This window comes from Sinocyclocheilus rhinocerous, unplaced genomic scaffold (genome assembly GCF_001515625.1).
Source record: "Sinocyclocheilus rhinocerous isolate Xijiao unplaced genomic scaffold, SAMN03320098_v1.1 scaffold178, whole genome shotgun sequence".
NCBI classification, from domain to species: Eukaryota; Metazoa; Chordata; class Actinopteri; order Cypriniformes; family Cyprinidae; genus Sinocyclocheilus; species Sinocyclocheilus rhinocerous.
The window spans coordinates 1,441,885-1,458,162 of NW_015653463.1; the positions used below are offsets into that span (position 1 = coordinate 1,441,885).

A 16,278-nucleotide genomic window follows, 5' to 3' on the forward strand; every position below is an offset into this window, starting at 1 on the left:
TGTGTGTGTGTGTGTGTGTGTGTGCAGACGTGTGTGTGTGTGTGTGTGTGTGTGTGTGTGTGTGTGCATAACTGGTTATATAACGAAAATACAATTCATATAAAGAATTGAAGGAAAATAATTTCCTTAAACAAAGGGACATTGTTGTTGCTGCTGTTATTATTAATACAATTAATGTTGTTGTTGTTGTTGATGTTATTGTTCGTTTCTAGTCAGGGTAATCAATTTAGGAATAATGTACCTTCTTAATAAGACCTTCATGGAAGTAAAGTAATTTTTCAGGCTTCATTGTTCTCTTTTTTTCCCCAACCGAATCAGGCCCCGCCCCCGATGCTAGAATTTTCATTTTTGTAAGTACACTATCTAATAATGGTGTAATTTATTGGAATTATTTAATGGAACGCACATATTATTATTAAGGATAACTGGGTCATTGCAAAAAAACAAAAAGAAAAAAAAAGAAAACAAAAAACACATTGTGATTAGATGTCTCTTTTATTATAACAACGTGTGTTTTTTTCTTCGGAAATATTAGCATAAGCCCCGCCCATCCTCCCCTTCCTCGTGCAGGCGGATTTCGTCACTGATCCCCGTCCGCCATTTTAATCAACGCGGCAGTTTATTCGTGTTGAAGTCTTTGACCTTTTAAATCCACAGCAATACAATCAGATACGTAGCAGGCGTCGGACCAAACTACATACACTCCAAAATGCAGGCCGAAGAGCAGGGTGACTTCAGCACCGACGAGTTTCCAGAAGGCTCCAAGATAAACGCGAGTAAAAACCTGCAGGACGACGGGTGAGTCCGGAGCGGGGCCCGCGCGACACAACAACAGCTTAACATGTAGAAACAATCTTCTTATCGATCATTCACTTCCGTGTGTGGAACGCTTATATTATTCATATGCACAATATTAAACTGCATAACATCGAGCTCAAGATGCTCGAAACCTAGTAACGTTAACTTAGTTAATCCGTTTGCGTACTAGCATATTATTAGCGTTTAGTTTGGGCATTGAAAAAAATCTTACCAATGAGGTTTACCAAAAACAATACTTTATAGTTTCTTCTGTTGCATTTCTTACATGCATCACCAGCAAATGTGTATAATACCAGCAGTTGCGTGTTAGTGCATCGATTATTAAGTGGTGTGATTTGAATGCTGTTTATTTTTGTGCAGGAAAATGTTCATCGGTGGACTCAGTTGGGACACCAGCAAGAAAGACCTTACTGACTACCTGTCCAAGTTTGGAGAGGTCCTTGACTGCACCATCAAAACAGACCCCATGACCGGCCGCTCCAGGGGCTTCGGCTTCGTTCTCTTCAGAGACGCTGAGAGTGTTGATAGGGTAAATGTTCCCCTCAGGCTTTACGCTTAGTGATAACATCCTTGAGGCAGCATTCATAGCAGGCTCTTGATGTGTTTAGGTGCTAGAGCTGAAGGAGCACAAGCTGGATGGGAAACTGATCGATCCCAAGAGAGCCAAAGCCATGAAGGGCAAGGAGCCGCCCAAGAAGGTGTTCGTCGGCGGTCTGAGTCCAGACACGTCTGAGGAGCAGATCCGGGAGTACTTTGGAGCTTATGGGGAAGTGAGTAACTCGAATTAAGGTCTCATTGTTTGGAAGTAGCACCACACCGGTGCGTCTAAACTAACCTGTGTATTTTTCTCTGAAAAGATTGAAAACATTGAGCTGCCCATGGACACCAAAACAAGCGAAAGGCGGGGATTCTGCTTTGTGACGTACGTTTTAGAGGATCCCGTTCAGCAGCTGCTGGAGAACAGATACCATCAAATCGGATCAGGGAAGGTTTGTTGATATTATCGTGATATTATGTTTGACAGACACACGTACCTCGCTCTGTATTAATAAAACGGATCATAGTAGACATATCATCCATCTTAGTATTGTGTCTTATATTTACACAACCATTTGGGGTCAGTAAGGTTGCTTTTTTTTCTTTTTTAAAATCGCGTTACGATTTGATGGCTGTGTTAAAAAGATGGTTTTATGCTGTCACTTTTTATTACGGTGAGTAAAGCAATACTTTACCCAAGCCTACATGTGAGTAATGCTGTTAATCTTTGTTGCCAGTGTGAAGTCAAAGTTGCCCAGCCTAAAGAAGTTTACAGACAGCAGCAGGGCAGAGCGGACCGGGGCTTTGGAGGAGGACGAGGAGGCTTCAGGGGCCGTGGAAGAGGTTTGCAAATCTAGAGATTGCTGCTGTCTTTTATTCCAGTGGTTCTGGACTGAAAGTGCTCCTCTGACTCTCTGTGAACAGGACAGGGCCAGGGCTATAATCAAGGATACAACAGCTACTACGGCCAGAACTATGGAGGCTACGGCGACGGATACAACCAGGGCTATAACGGCTACTCTGGCTATGACTATTCGGGATACAACTATCCGAATTATGGCTATGGACAAGGCTATGATGATTACAGTGGTAATTTTACACACAGTTTCTTATTGAACCTTTAACATTCAGAGACCCAAGCCTTGATATTCATGATGTATTGTTTTTTTCCACCCTTTAGGAAGCTATTAGTTATAAAAATACATTCAGTTTAGGCAAAAATTTACATTGGCGCATAATTTGGCAAAATTGCACCATTTTTTTTTTTTATACCAAGTTAAAGTCAGTACAATTAAGCACACAAATGTATTTAGAAGAATAATTTATTCAACCAGTATAAGGATACAGTTATAACAAAATGTTAATTATTTAAGTACTATAAGTATTATTAAACTGTTTTGAATAGTGTATTCATTTTAATATCACTTTATATATGAAGAGTTCGTTTGCAAAAACCGATAAACGCCACTTTAAAAAAAAAAAAGAGCTGATTGCCGTGCATTATTCTCCACATGTAGCGCGATCTGAACCCTAAACACGTTTTGTCAAAAAGCCGGTTTTGTCCACTTTCAAGGCATTGCGAGTTCACGTTTCACTGCAGAAGCCGACAAGCGCCCTTGTTGTTTCTGAACAGAAGCCGCTAAGTCCATTTTAGCGAATCAGCGCGCTGTATTCAGGTCAGGTGACAAGGCTACTTTCACTTTGAAAAGACGTGCTAGTTGAGAGGAGTTTCGTCAAAGCTGACTAAAAGTGATCGAGGATGGATAATTTCGATGAACTTGATGAATCTGTGATATCTTCTTCAGGGCGAAAAAGGAAAATAAAAGCTGAAACATTTTCACGGAAACTTGCAAAAGCAGCGCGTTACAATAATGAGGGAAAAGCTGCGTGTATTGTGTGTAATCACATCCATACAGTTTATGATCACAACAACAACAACGTTTGTCAGGCATCTAAATTATCATCTGAGGAGATTACAAAGATTAAACCAGTGGTTTTTTAAACTCTAAAACATGAAATGTGGAGTTATCTGCTTTTGCTATAAAACAAACTTTTAATATGTAAAATAAAACATACTTTCAATGAACTTAAATTTTGTAAATTACCTGTATTTAAGTTATTATTACTTAATCAAAACAACCCAACTGCAGTTTGATTGATATTACTTGGAATGCGCAATAAAAAAAACGTGATTTCTGAAAAAAAAAAAATGTATATATATATATATTTATCGGTTATCGTTATCGGTTATCGGTTTTTGCAAATGAACTCCTCATATATATATATATATGTATGTACACCATCTCAATGAAAATGATGAAACTGCTCCGAATACAAATTGAAAAATCAAATAAAAAGTTTATAAAAGTGTTTCAGTGCTTTGTAAGTACATAAAGTTGTTCCCAACCAAACCTACAGTTATGTGTAGGTTTTATCCACATTTAGTGATATTTAGGTATTAATTGCTTTACACGAACGTTGTAATACTGCTACGCAGCAGGTCTCATCACTATATTTAGGGATAATTTCTCAGGTGCATTACAGTACAGGTACAGTGGTTTTGTAGGAAAGCAAAGAGCAGCAAACATTCTCAAAAAGTGCAACAACAACAAAAAAAGACACTGTACAAATTGCTTTATATGTTTGTAATCTCTGTAGGTCAGCAGAGCAGTTATGGCAAGGCCTCGCGGGAAAGCGGAACCCATCAGAACAGCTACCAGCCGTATTGATAAAGCGGCTAAACACGCTCATGTTCATGGTAAGGTCACATCTTTGCTGCGTTCTGGACCCGAGCTCAATGTTAAAGATCAATAGACACTATATGACTACGCATATCAATGCGCCAGAGTTGAACAACACATGTCTATAGATCTTTAATAACTCATGTTTGTGTAGCCATTTTGCCTTTTTAGCATGCCAGAAAAACGTAAGTGTTTTTCTGTAGGTTTTCCTTTTCCTCCTCCTGCTTTAACAGGTGATCATAATGGAATAACATAGAGACTTGATAGCAATGCTAACAGGTAAAGTACAGCTAAGGGGTACAGAGTAAGGGCGCCTCTCCTGATTTCTCCTTTCTTTCCCTAATTCTGATTATTGTACCTTGTTTGTACCTGCCAGCGGGGACTTCATTGCAGGCCGTGTGTCACCTGACCGCGACATTCTCTGGGCGTCGCACATAGCGGGCAGAGAGCACGGCATGCACGAGAAAGCGCTGTCCTGTGGTATGGTCTCTTCAAACTTCCTGTACCAGCGTAAAACAAACAAAAAGACAAAAGGAGATTCCCCCATTTTCCTTAAGTTGTTGGTTTTTGTTAACAGTTCCAAATGTGTTTTTTCCAGGACTTTGTTAACGTAACCTAAAAGTGATTCATAACCGCTTCATTGTTGTATTCTCTTGTTCAATTGTAGTGCTCTTGTGTTTCAGTTGTGGAGCTTCAGTGATTTATTCTTTGGTTTCAGTCATTAATTGCATAAACTCTCTCATAATGCTTGCTTTTTCTTTAGAGGCCATAGAGAACTTCAAATGGGTTCACCTCAAGGCTTTTCCTAAAGCGTAGCCTTTAAAGATCATATGTAAAGTGGGTTTGCCAAGCCATTGAAAGCTGACAAATCTGTGTTAGACAGATGAAACCTACTCGCGTATTATTGGATAAATGCAAATGACAATTTTCGGTTTAAAGGGGAAGACGTTTGGCTCGCTCCTCGATTGGTCGCTGAGGCTTTTGCTGGCTTACGAGTCGTTTTGTCAATCTAAGACGTCGAGCATATGATCTTTAATCGTTAATGATGGTTTTCCTAGTTTAAAATCGACAGCTCAAGAAGTTAAACACTGAAACATGGACGTGCTGTTTTTTTCTTTTTCTTTAACCTGTCCAAATCGAGTGGTTCATCTTGCGTATCTTCTCTTGTAGGTCGGCAGGCTGACTTCGACATTGCTCCTCGGAGGCAGCTTGTGGATTCCTGTCCTTAAACAACTATTAAAAAAAAAAAAAAAAAAACGTTATTCAGTCCTGTGGGGACTGATTCAGTGTCTAACCTTGTAAATAGCGAGGCGTTTTGTTTCCAAGCTTGTCTTATTCCGTGCTTTGTTCAGATTGAACCTGTAGGTTTTGTGCTGATGTGTTCTTAAGTCTTGAATAGAAAAAAAAATGTCCTTTTTATTTTGTATTTTAGTTCTTTTCCTGAAGGTTTTTGGATAAAGGGATTAAAAATTGCGAAGAAATGACATTGTTGTGCTGTTTATTTCATTTTCTCATTCATGTTTTATAGTGTGTTATACGTGGCTAGACCTGTGATATAATTTTTATAAAGGATTTTGTTCAATGTACAGAAGTGCAACCAATGAGCGTTAACGTGGCGTCGCTTTGTGACGTCATTACGTTCGACTTCCGCTACGCCGCCATTTTGTGAATGGACGCCGTTGCCATCGACCTCCTGAAAGCAGACTAAAACAAACACGATTCCGAGCCTAATTTAACACGACATACCGCCAGTTCAGTCGCGTTTTAACCTACCACGTTCTCCTCAGGAAAAACAACTGCAATAGCCCGCGTTTTCGTCGAGAACTTATCAACGATGTCGGAGGAGCAGATCCTGGGCGAAGAGCCGCTGATGAAGATGGAGGAGAGTGATGGAGAGGGCTTCGGTGAAGAAGAGATCCTGGGGGCCGATGAAGGAGGCCAGGGAGAGGCCGAGGGCTCGAAGATAGACGCCAGTAAAAACGAGGAAGATGAGGGGTGAGTCTCGGCTGATTGACTACAAATAAACAAGAATTTACACGGTTTCCAATATACTAGTCGATTAGCTAGGTCATTCTCCCCAGTCTTTAGAGGCTATCCGACTTAGTGTAACGGGTTTCTCTCGAATAAGGAAAACAATCGACTTGTTTTAGTATCTGTGTATCATTATGGAGCACATAATTAAGGGCCAAACTGTGTAAATAACGTCAATATATCAGTCGCGCTGTGGAAGATATTGTGAATATTCATTAGTCGTGTGCTCATATTCATGAGGTTGCAGCTGTTTCCAAACACACAAATGCTTATCATTATGGAGCACATAATTAAGGGCCAAACTGTAAATAACGTCAATATATCAGCCGCGCTGTGGAAGACATTGTGAATATTCATTAGTCGTGTGCGCATATTCATGAGGTTGCAGCTGTTTCCAAACACACAAATGCGAGTTTGTCAAATGTCAACTGTCTTTTTCCAACGAGAAACTCTTAATGTGTTTAATAGCTCACGGTGGTGTTTGTTCATAGCGTGTTGTTGCGTAGTTTTATCATAAATCAATGACTAAGCGTCGTGTGAAATGTCAACCTTTCAAATGAAAGTAAGGCTTGAAGGATTCTAACTCAGGCTTTAAAGGGCACATAATACGTTGCTAAAAAGAACATTATTTTGTGTATTTGGTGTAATGAAATGTGTTTGTGGTTTAAGGTTCACGTAAATGTAAAACCATGCCTGCATTGTGATCGGAGAAATGACAAACAACAAGCGCTACTCTACACTGCCCAAAACTCGCGTTTGAATCATCAGTGGCAAATCCTTTAAATATAAAAAACGTACTTACACTCTGTGAGTCAGAAGCGCCGGACTGTCCTTTATAGTTATGCCTTCTTTCTTTGCGTGAACATTTGGGAGGCGTTATGCAAATCTTCCCACATAGTGACGTAGATATGTGGGGGCGTGTTAGAACGAGCCGTTTTAGGTAGGCGTGGCTGACTCTTAACTTTTATAAAGAATATCTCTTTGGATTTGAGACTTTAGTCTTTGCAACTTTACAGATCTTCTTTATGCACCAAGAGCTTGTAACAGTCCAAAGAGAAAGGAAAACTTGAAATAGCATCATATGACCCCTTTAATGTAGGTCTTAAAGTCTTAATTTTCATTTACACATGAAGGCCTAATAGGTTTAAATTGTATCAAAAACACAAAATCGTGGCATTAAACGTTCCATGTAATGCAAAAATGAACATCTTGGTCAGTATTTTTGTCGCTTTGCAAAATATTGTTAAAACAAGATATATTTACTTCAAATGCAAACTTAAGATATAAGTGGTTTTTTTTTTTTTAAAACAAAGGCTATCTGTCAGTGGGGAATAAAAACTTGTTTTCGCTTTTAACTAAGTTGCTTTCTCTGAGCCTAATAGCAGGTATTTGTCATTTTTAAACTATAAATTCACTTCGTTTTGATAAATTTACTTATACATCCTTTAGCATCTTGTATTTAGACATTTTCACTGACAAAAATACTTGGAAGGACAGTAAAAGATGTTTCCATTTTCTAGTAGTTAAGCTTTTTGTTTTGGTATTATTAATTAAAAAGTAATGGAGATTGGTTGTAAATTGTGCTCACTGTGTTCTCGTTAGACACTTACATTGAGAGAACATATTGGCGTATTCCGTTTAATATTTTCCCCTAAATTTTCTTTAAGCGGTCTTATAATTTTCCTTCATAAAGGAACAGGTGCAGAAACCCTGTTATCGTTTGTCTTTTGTTATGTAGTACTTGACCTATAAGGGTTTTCAGCCGATATAAATCACTGTAATGTCTTCCCCCCACAATCTGCTGTAACATCAGTCTTTTTGGTTTTTAGGAAATTGTTCGTCGGAGGCTTGAGTTGGGACACAACAAAGAAAGACCTGAAAGACTACTTCTCTAAATTTGGAGAGGTGGTCGACTGCACCTTAAAGCTGGATCCTCTGACAGGCCGGTCCAGGGGATTTGGGTTTGTTCTGTTTAAAGAGGCTGGGAGTGTGGAAAAGGTATTTGGGCACATAGATATTTGTGTGTGTATTTATAAATCTGTTAGAATTATGCCATTTGAGTTTTGAGGCAGCTGTGACCGATTAAATCAAATCTCGATGCGTGTCTGTTCCTCGTCAAAGGTGATCTCACAGAAGGAGCACAAACTGAATGGAAAAGCAATCGACCCTAAGAAAGCGAAGGCCATGAAGTCCAAAGAGCCTGTGAAGAAGATATTTGTAGGAGGTCTTTCCCCAGATACTCCAGAGGAGAAGATCAGAGAGTACTTTGACGCCTGCGGAGAGGTATAGAGAAAGTGTAAAGCTGATAGACGTTTGTAATATATATATATATATATATATGTGACAAAACACCACATGATTTACATTTCTATACTTTCTTCAGGTGGAGTCCATTGAGCTGCCAATGGAGAATAAAACAAATAAAAGACGAGGTTTTTGTTTTATAACATTTAAAGAGGAGGAGCCAGTAAAGAAAATAATGGAGAAGAAGTACCACAACATCGGTTTAAGCAAGGTACGGTCTTAAAATGATCCTAATCTGCATGATCCTGCCATCTGACATAAATCCTAAATGTTATATACCTTCATTATTTTAAAACAAAAACAGTTTCTGGTGAAATATTGTCAAAGATCTTTGTATTATAGACTTATAAAACCTCATGAAGACAATGTGAGGAAATTGCTTTTTTGTACAAATGTATTAAAACCTATGGAGACCTGCACATGACATGCTGGAAAAACGTTTTAGTGATATTTCCCCCTTGTTTTAGTTAAATCCCTACAACTCTTTCTTAGGCCACAGCTTTATATCACTTTAATGGTACATATCGCAATCTTTTTTTGCCAAAAATCACTTGTTTGCTAAATTAGCATGTGGAAATGCAGTTAAATAAAAGGTACTTCATTTTATTTGCATGGTTTTTTCTGTGATGTGAGAACTGAGAATCAGTAGTCAGGCTTTATATTGACCCACAATGTTTATTTGTGGGTGAAATGCTCCTGACAGCTTTGACGGTGAATGTTGTTGTCGTTCTGATAGTCATGTGGACCCTGTCATTGTGTCTGCAGTGCGAGGTCAAGGTGGCCATGTCAAAGGAGCAGTACCAGCAGCAGCAGCAGTGGGGCGGAAGAGGAGGATACGCCGGCAGAGCCAGGGGCAGAGGAGGTGCGGCATGCAGGAAAATACAGCACACGAAATAACACCACATTAACCCTTTGATAGAGTGGGGCAAAAACAGAATGTTAGAATTGCTGAGTTGGAATTTGGAATGTTGACTTGAAAAAGGAATTTACGGAATTGCAATTCAAAGAAATTCCAAATTTAGCGAACAAAACACTTGTATGATTAATTTGGACTACTTCTACTCTGATGTGATGGATAAATGTTTTTTCTCAAGTGATTAGATTCTTCTAATCATCTGAACCATATTTTTCTAGATTAATTACACTGAGGTCAATAAACACATCCGTTAACTTCACTGTTGAGCACCACAGAATGTACACCAATTCAGGATAAATTTATAGAAATATCAAAACATCTTTTTAAATAGTTATATACTGAATAAACGGGTGCATGAAGTGCTCTTCAAATGTGATCCATGAAATGAACAATAATTCATTAAATACAATTAAGAATTCTGTACTTGGCATTTTGATCATTTTTAATATTTCTGGGAATTGCTTTGTACAGTTGGAATTTCTTTAAAGGGTTAGTTCACCCAAAAATGAAAATTCTGTCATTAATTACTCACCGTCAAGTCGTTTCAAACCCGTAAGACCTTCGTTCATCTTCGGAACACAAATTAAGATATTTCTGGTGGAATCTGAGAGCTGTCTGACCCTCCCATAGACAGCAACGCAACTGAAATGTTCCCAAGTCCAGAAACCTAGCAAGAGAGCTGTAATATAATCCATGTGACATCAGTGGTTCATCCGCAATTATACGAAGCTACGAGAATACTTTTTGTGTGCAAAAGAAAAAAATAACGACTATTCAACAATTCGTCACCTCCCTGCCTTACCCTGTAGCGCCATTTTGGAGAATATCCGCTGGACGTAAACAGCGTATGCTGCGTGACACAGCCATTTTTTTGCATTATTATGTTCATAAATTCTGAATTTTTTTTGTTTTGATACCTCAGTCCACTTAGGTTAATGACACATGTTATTAACGGTGATGTGCTTTCGGCGTCTGTTGCAGGTCCCAATCAGAACTGGAACCAGGGATACGGAAATTACTGGAATCAAGGTTATGGAAATTACGGGAACTATGGCTACAACAATCAAGGCTATGGTGGATACGGGGGCTATGATTACTCGGGTTACAACAACTACTACGGATATGGTGACTACAGCAGTATGTAATACTGTTTGTGAACGCACAGATGAAAAAACTAAGGATATATTGTATCGTGGATTGTCGGTACTCGACCCGGACTATGACAGTTGTGCACTAAATTATCTGATGCTTGTATCATACATGCCTTACGCTTCGAGAGAAATCTCTAGAACACTGCTGCAGTTGCTTTTTGTCCTACAGGGAAGGCTTGCTTGCAAAAAGCGATACTGTACATATGTATTATAATAACTATGGTGCTAAATATAGAAAGGGATGTCTTAGCTTCCAAAACACATCTGTCAAAGTGCCTTTGAATCCATTGGACGTGTAAATCTGTAGGCCATGCAAGAAATGACCGCCGGACGGCGGTCGTTTTTAGAAAATAATAAACAGTTTTCAAACATTCATTCACGCCACAGATCTGTGTCTCTCACCACATTTTCACAATACAGTATTTTGAAAGAATGTTTGAATACGATTAACGTAAGTATCTCGCAAGTGTCACGAAATTGGCTCGAAAACCCGAAATTGCTAAGGCTGTTGTCTGTTTTCCGCCTTTCTCGAGCGCCCGTGTGCCAGCACGTTTAACCGTAGATGTCTGCGTTGTTTGTGTTTTGTGCTCCTAACTCTAGATCAGCAGAGCGGCTACAGCAAATCCCCGAGGCGAGGCGGCCATCAAAACAGTTACAAGCCGTATTAACGGGAAACGTGCAGGTATGTTGGCGCGTTGCTCACGCCGACGCGTCTCTAAATCACCATTTGATCTTATTGTAATGTACGTTGCTTAATTTTTGTTTTTCTCTAAAGTTTCACAGCACCCTGAAGTGCTTTACAGTAGTGGTAACATAGAGACTTTTGGCAGTAATGTAACAGCTGGCTTTTGGCTGTTTCTTGCCGTTTTGTTTTTAACTGTAAAAATTAACAGGTACAGTACTGCTAAATGGGTACCAGAAAATAAGGAATTACAAGGAAAGAAAGCCGAAGAATGTTGTCTCCTAACTCTGACATATACCTTGTTTGTACCTGCCAGCGGGGACTTCCTTGCAGGCCATGAGCTGACTTCCCGATTGTCTCAGGCCCGCTCAATGCGGACAGGGTACGAGAGGCGTACGCTCTCGAATGCTCCCATTTGGTATGGTCTTCCAACATCCTGTATACGAATTGTAAAAACAACTACAGCAACAAAAACATAAAAAGGACACGTCAAGCTTTTATCTTCTGTTTTTGTTTTGTGTGTATTTTTATTCGTTTTTTTTGTATTCAAATGTTCCTCTTAAAACGTCTTGGGATTGGTCTTATGTAATAATATATTATAATGTAATGGCATTTTTTCCAGGCACCATCAAGTAATGGTAAACTATGAGACGAGAGCCGGAATTAAAATTAACTGTTCACTTTTTGAAGGATACGGCTTTCTCTGGACTTTCCAGTGTTAATATGCACTTCTAATCTAATCTTACCTGTAATGCTTGCTTTTCTTTACTTGTAGCTCGTGTAGCTGTAATATCCTGTAGTCCATGAGCTAAAAGCCGGTTTGTACTTGGATGCCGCTGCGCTGGAGAAGTGCTTTTTTATATTTGTATTGTGTGATTTTCTACTGACAGCGGTGGAAAAAGCTTCACCGTGTTAATTTCATCTAACGGATTCTCTTTTTTAACCTTTTGAAGTCTTGGAAAGGTCATATTGTTATGCTTGCTATGCTTTCCTTTTTGTCTTTCAATTTCCATCGATTCAAGGTTGCGCATTAAATGTTACGATTCCACAAGTTTTTAATTTAACACTATTGTATTTGCTATTATTCGATTTCAAAGTCATGTCTTGTCTCCTTATTGAAATTATTAAAGAATTGGGATTCCTGTACATTTTATGAGTTTGTGTCCTTCTGAAGCGTAATTGCTATTTTCTTCTTTGTTTTTCAGACGGACGAGCGAAACGCAAGTCAACCCTGAGAGGAGAGAACAAGAGGGCCAGACTTGTTAAATATGGAGTTGATCAACACGTTACTACACTTTGGTCGCCATTTAATTCACCAGTTCATTTAAAATCTAAAGGACACACGCTAAAGAATATTTCAAGTGTTATTTCGAACTATAACGTCCAGAATATTTGTTTTTGTGTGTAATTTGTTGTAGCTTGTGTACGTTTATAATCGTATTCCCTGCTGTGTCGTTGAGTGCAATGAACTATAGAGAGCCCAAATCATTTAGAAATTATTTGTATACAGGTCTATTAATTTATTGCTTACAAGTGCGTACAGAGTGTAGGCCATTTAATATTCATTTCATATGGCAGTATTTTGCGACAGTCATGTAAACCATTGGAAAATACAACAAAATAAAGTGTATGAACCTTTACGCCTGTTGTTTCTGCAGAGATTAAAGTCATAGCTCACCCAAAAATGAAGACTGGCATCTTTTACTCTCCTTCATGTGAAATATTGCTGCGGTTTTCAATATAACGCCAGTAAAGCAGCTTTAAAATAACAAAAAAAGCATAATTAGATTTCCCAGACATTATAAAGGAAATAAACTGGAGTTCGAGCACAATTTATAATGCACTATAAAAGTAGTTTTAATGCATTAGTTTTGCCTAGAAATGCAACTTGGATGCATGGTACAAGCATGGTCTCATGAATAATTGTAACCACAGTTATAATACTTCTCTATTTATTGTCTCACCTTCAGAAAGTGCAATGCTTAAAACACAACAAACCCTTCAAATAATGCATTTTCTCTTTGGTTGCAATAGTTTATGAAAAGATGTAATGCATTGCAATGCACATTATCAATACATTTATAGTGCATTATACTTAAAGGCTTTACGTGAAGCGTTACCATTATATTTTGTAAATTAAACATTATTGGATTGCGTTTTACAATAAAATTACATTTCGGTCGTTCTACTTAAAAATTACATGTTAAATTCAATGTTTGTTTGTACATGTTAATTATTCATGAAATTTAATAGAAATTTCTGATTGTAAATTGTTTAGAGTAAATCCTACACCATTTCGATTTGAGTAATAAGGACTATACTTACATGGTGCTCATTTTGGAGTGTGATAGTCTAGATTCTCTCATTATATTGTTTCCAGTAGGAAAGTAATTCACTTTTGGGTGAACTGTTCCTTTAAAGGCTTCCTTCTGTCATGCAGTTGTTTACACAATAAGTAGATGCCAATCAATCAGTATTTCCCATAGAACATAATATACAGGCCATACATCCTCTTGACAAAGACAGCTACTGGCTGATACACTGTAAGGGTTTGAATGTAAAGATACCAAGAAAAACTCTAAATTCAACCCAGCCCAGACTAGACCTCGTCAAGGTATAAAATCAGTTTCACGAGCACAGAGTGATTTCACAGAAGTTAAAGCATGAGAAATGTTCCAGGAATCCTACGAGGCACTGTCATATTCACCGCTTTAGTGCCGTAATGAAGGTATGCAGGTGTGTAATGAAATGTAATTAGGATTGAAATGGTTTTTGAGGTCTTTGGAATGTGAATGTGTCAAGCACAGCAGTTAGTCTCAAAGCAAGACATCCTGAAACATTTTTCACTTACAATGAATTCTGTTGCTTTCAGTCCCATTATATTAGGATAACAGCCTAAACAAGTAAAAACCACATAATGCATATGCATACACCCCTGACATATTCGCCCCAGATTTATATAGAATTTTACAGGAAATGTCAAAAATTACCTATGCATAAATGCATCCAGTTTCTTTCATAGTAAAAAAGTCATTAATGCTTAGTGTACTTGTATTGTAATAAAATGGGTTGTATTAGGTGGGAATGACTTTTGTTGCCAACAGGATGATTAAAATGATGATGGCAAGCACTACCACACCAATTATAATCATCATCTTGGTGTTTCTCCACCACATCTTTCTGGCAACACGCGTGGACGTCCTTTGAAACGAGTCAGCCTAGGCAAGATAATTACACAAATAATCAATCGTTATCATTAACAAAAATGAAAAAGAATGTTTTGTGACTGGTTTGATCATCTGGCACCATGTTAGTTTCACTAAATGCCTTTTTGAGGTCTTACAGAGATCAGCATGGTCAAGAAATGCTACATATTGGTCTCAGTTTTGACCTTGACGGGTCTCAAAGGCTCACCGTGGCCTGCAGATCGTCTGTTTTGCCGATCAGGTCGTCTAACCGCTCTCCTCTCTCCAGGACTTTGTTGATGTTGTCTTTGAGAATGACTTTAACATCATTGACTTGATCCTGAACTTGGTTGAGTTTGCCAGGCGCTTGTGGTTCAGAGTTGTAGTCAGCCTACATTATAAAGAGAAAAACAAGATGGACCCAACATAAGAATACACAAATAACAATACACATAACCAGTAACGGGGAATGTTACTTTTAAGGTAATGCATTTTGTCACTCCATGAAATAGTAACCAATTGTGTAAATTGTATGGATTACTTTTTGTACGAGCTGGGCTTGCTTAATAACAAAAAACCCAGAAGTTCTCTGTTTGGCAACCGTGAAAGCCCTTCCACACCGAAAGTGAAATGAATAAGCCTCAGGCTGAAGGAAATGCCTCTGTTTCTGCACTTACTCCAGATTTCTCTCAACATGAGGACAGGACAGCCGTCAGTCAGTACATGAGAGAACAAAGTAAATGGCGTTACTCGTTGAAAACGTAACTCAGATATTTCATTGTAAATTTTAAAGCAATGCATTACTAGTTACTTGGAAAAAAAGTAATCTGATTACGTAACTCTCGTTACTTGTATTGCCTTATCCCTAACACTGCACATAACAATACACAAATAACAATACACATGTATCTGTTTCATAACATTATTAGGCCTATCCAGCAGGGCTGTGCACTGGTCAGAAAACACCTTTTAAATTGAAATTAAAATACTAAATGATTTCATATATATATACAGTATATAAAAAACAGTAAGAGAGACAAAAACAGGAAGAGAGAAACAGATAGATAGATAGATAGATGAAACAGTAATTACACCAAATTCAAAGATGACAGTACCAAATCAGCATGGTACTGTATCGTACTGCCAGTAAAAGAAGGCAGAATAATATTTTGAATTAGACAGGATATCATTATTGGCATTATTTCCCTCACGTGACAATCATATTCAGATGAGTCCAAAGATGAAGTCAGCTTCAACAGATAATGGCGTCATATTCTGTTAACCACCATAAAACACGGACACATTGAGTTTCATGTGCTGGTTTATCATCTTTAATCTTTAATGACTACATATGTAACAATGTTCGTTTGAACGCACACATCGCCTCAACAGGCAGGTCAAAGCCTTGAACAAACAAGCATTTAAATAAACATTTAACTAACAAACAGCGCAGGCTTTCTAGTGTACTTACCATTCCGAAACTTATGTGAAACTTCCTCAGATGTCCAACTGTAGCTGCCAGAGGGTTTTCCAAAGTTAGACCGAGACCATTGCTTAAAGGACAGGGTTTCTAAGAGAGGCTCGTTCCTGTGAGCTACAACACGAGCGCAAAGGAACAGGATGAAACATTAGAGAACTCATTTGCAAACAGAGCTTCCCCTCCCAGACAGATTGCACATTAACCAGCACCACACTTCCTACTGGCTCCTCACGAGTCTGTCCCTCCGGCTCAACCCTGCACCGCTCTGCTGACACACACTGGAAACAACTATTGTGATTTTAACAGTAAAAGACTGTAAAAATGCTACAGTAAAAACCTGGTAACTGGTTAACAGTAAGTTTCCATACTATATACGGTGAATACATGTAATTACATTTAATGTGATTTTACAGTAAAATACTGTTAAAAATA

General features: G+C 38.4%; 3 protein-coding genes across 8 annotated transcripts; 2 read left to right on the forward strand and 1 right to left on the reverse strand.

The window, feature by feature from the left end:
* The first annotated feature begins 554 nt into the window (after positions 1-554).
* Positions 555-5,343, forward strand: LOC107715891 (heterogeneous nuclear ribonucleoprotein D-like). Of its 3 annotated transcripts, none has more exons than XM_016522140.1 (8): positions 555-798; positions 1,180-1,348; positions 1,428-1,589; positions 1,677-1,808; positions 2,094-2,199; positions 2,281-2,445; positions 4,015-4,114; positions 4,474-5,343. In XM_016522140.1, the coding sequence occupies exons 1-7, from the start codon at positions 710-712 to the stop codon at positions 4,083-4,085; spliced, it is 894 nt and encodes a 297-aa protein (XP_016377626.1). In that variant the 5' UTR covers positions 555-709; the 3' UTR covers positions 4,086-4,114; positions 4,474-5,343. The 3 variants fall into 3 exon arrangements, with proteins under 3 accessions (XP_016377626.1, XP_016377625.1, XP_016377624.1); XM_016522139.1 differs by having other exon boundaries at positions 5,268-5,343; XM_016522138.1 differs by having other exon boundaries at positions 4,015-5,343.
* A 324-nt stretch (positions 5,344-5,667) lies between these two features.
* Positions 5,668-12,866, forward strand: LOC107715890 (heterogeneous nuclear ribonucleoprotein D0-like). Of its 4 annotated transcripts, XR_001637147.1 has the most exons (9): positions 5,668-6,092; positions 7,958-8,126; positions 8,250-8,411; positions 8,512-8,643; positions 9,198-9,294; positions 10,330-10,485; positions 11,100-11,181; positions 11,498-11,599; positions 12,387-12,866. XR_001637147.1 is itself a non-coding variant. In XM_016522135.1 (8 exons), exons 1-7 carry the CDS (start codon positions 5,932-5,934, stop codon positions 11,165-11,167), a joined length of 945 nt encoding a protein of 314 aa, XP_016377621.1. In that variant the 5' UTR covers positions 5,668-5,931; the 3' UTR covers positions 11,168-11,181; positions 11,498-12,866. The 4 variants fall into 4 exon arrangements, 3 of the variants coding, with proteins under 3 accessions (XP_016377621.1, XP_016377622.1, XP_016377623.1); XM_016522135.1 differs by having other exon boundaries at positions 11,498-12,866; XM_016522136.1 differs by lacking the exon at positions 11,498-11,599.
* Positions 11,735-16,051, reverse strand: LOC107715892 (vesicle-associated membrane protein 8-like). Its single transcript, XM_016522141.1, has 3 exons — positions 15,838-16,051; positions 14,596-14,757; positions 11,735-14,399 (listed from the first exon to the last, which is right to left on the reverse strand). The coding sequence occupies exons 1-3, from the start codon at positions 15,838-15,840 to the stop codon at positions 14,256-14,258; spliced, it is 309 nt and encodes a 102-aa protein (XP_016377627.1). The 5' UTR covers positions 15,841-16,051; the 3' UTR covers positions 11,735-14,255.
* Between the last annotated feature and the right edge of the window lie 227 nt (positions 16,052-16,278).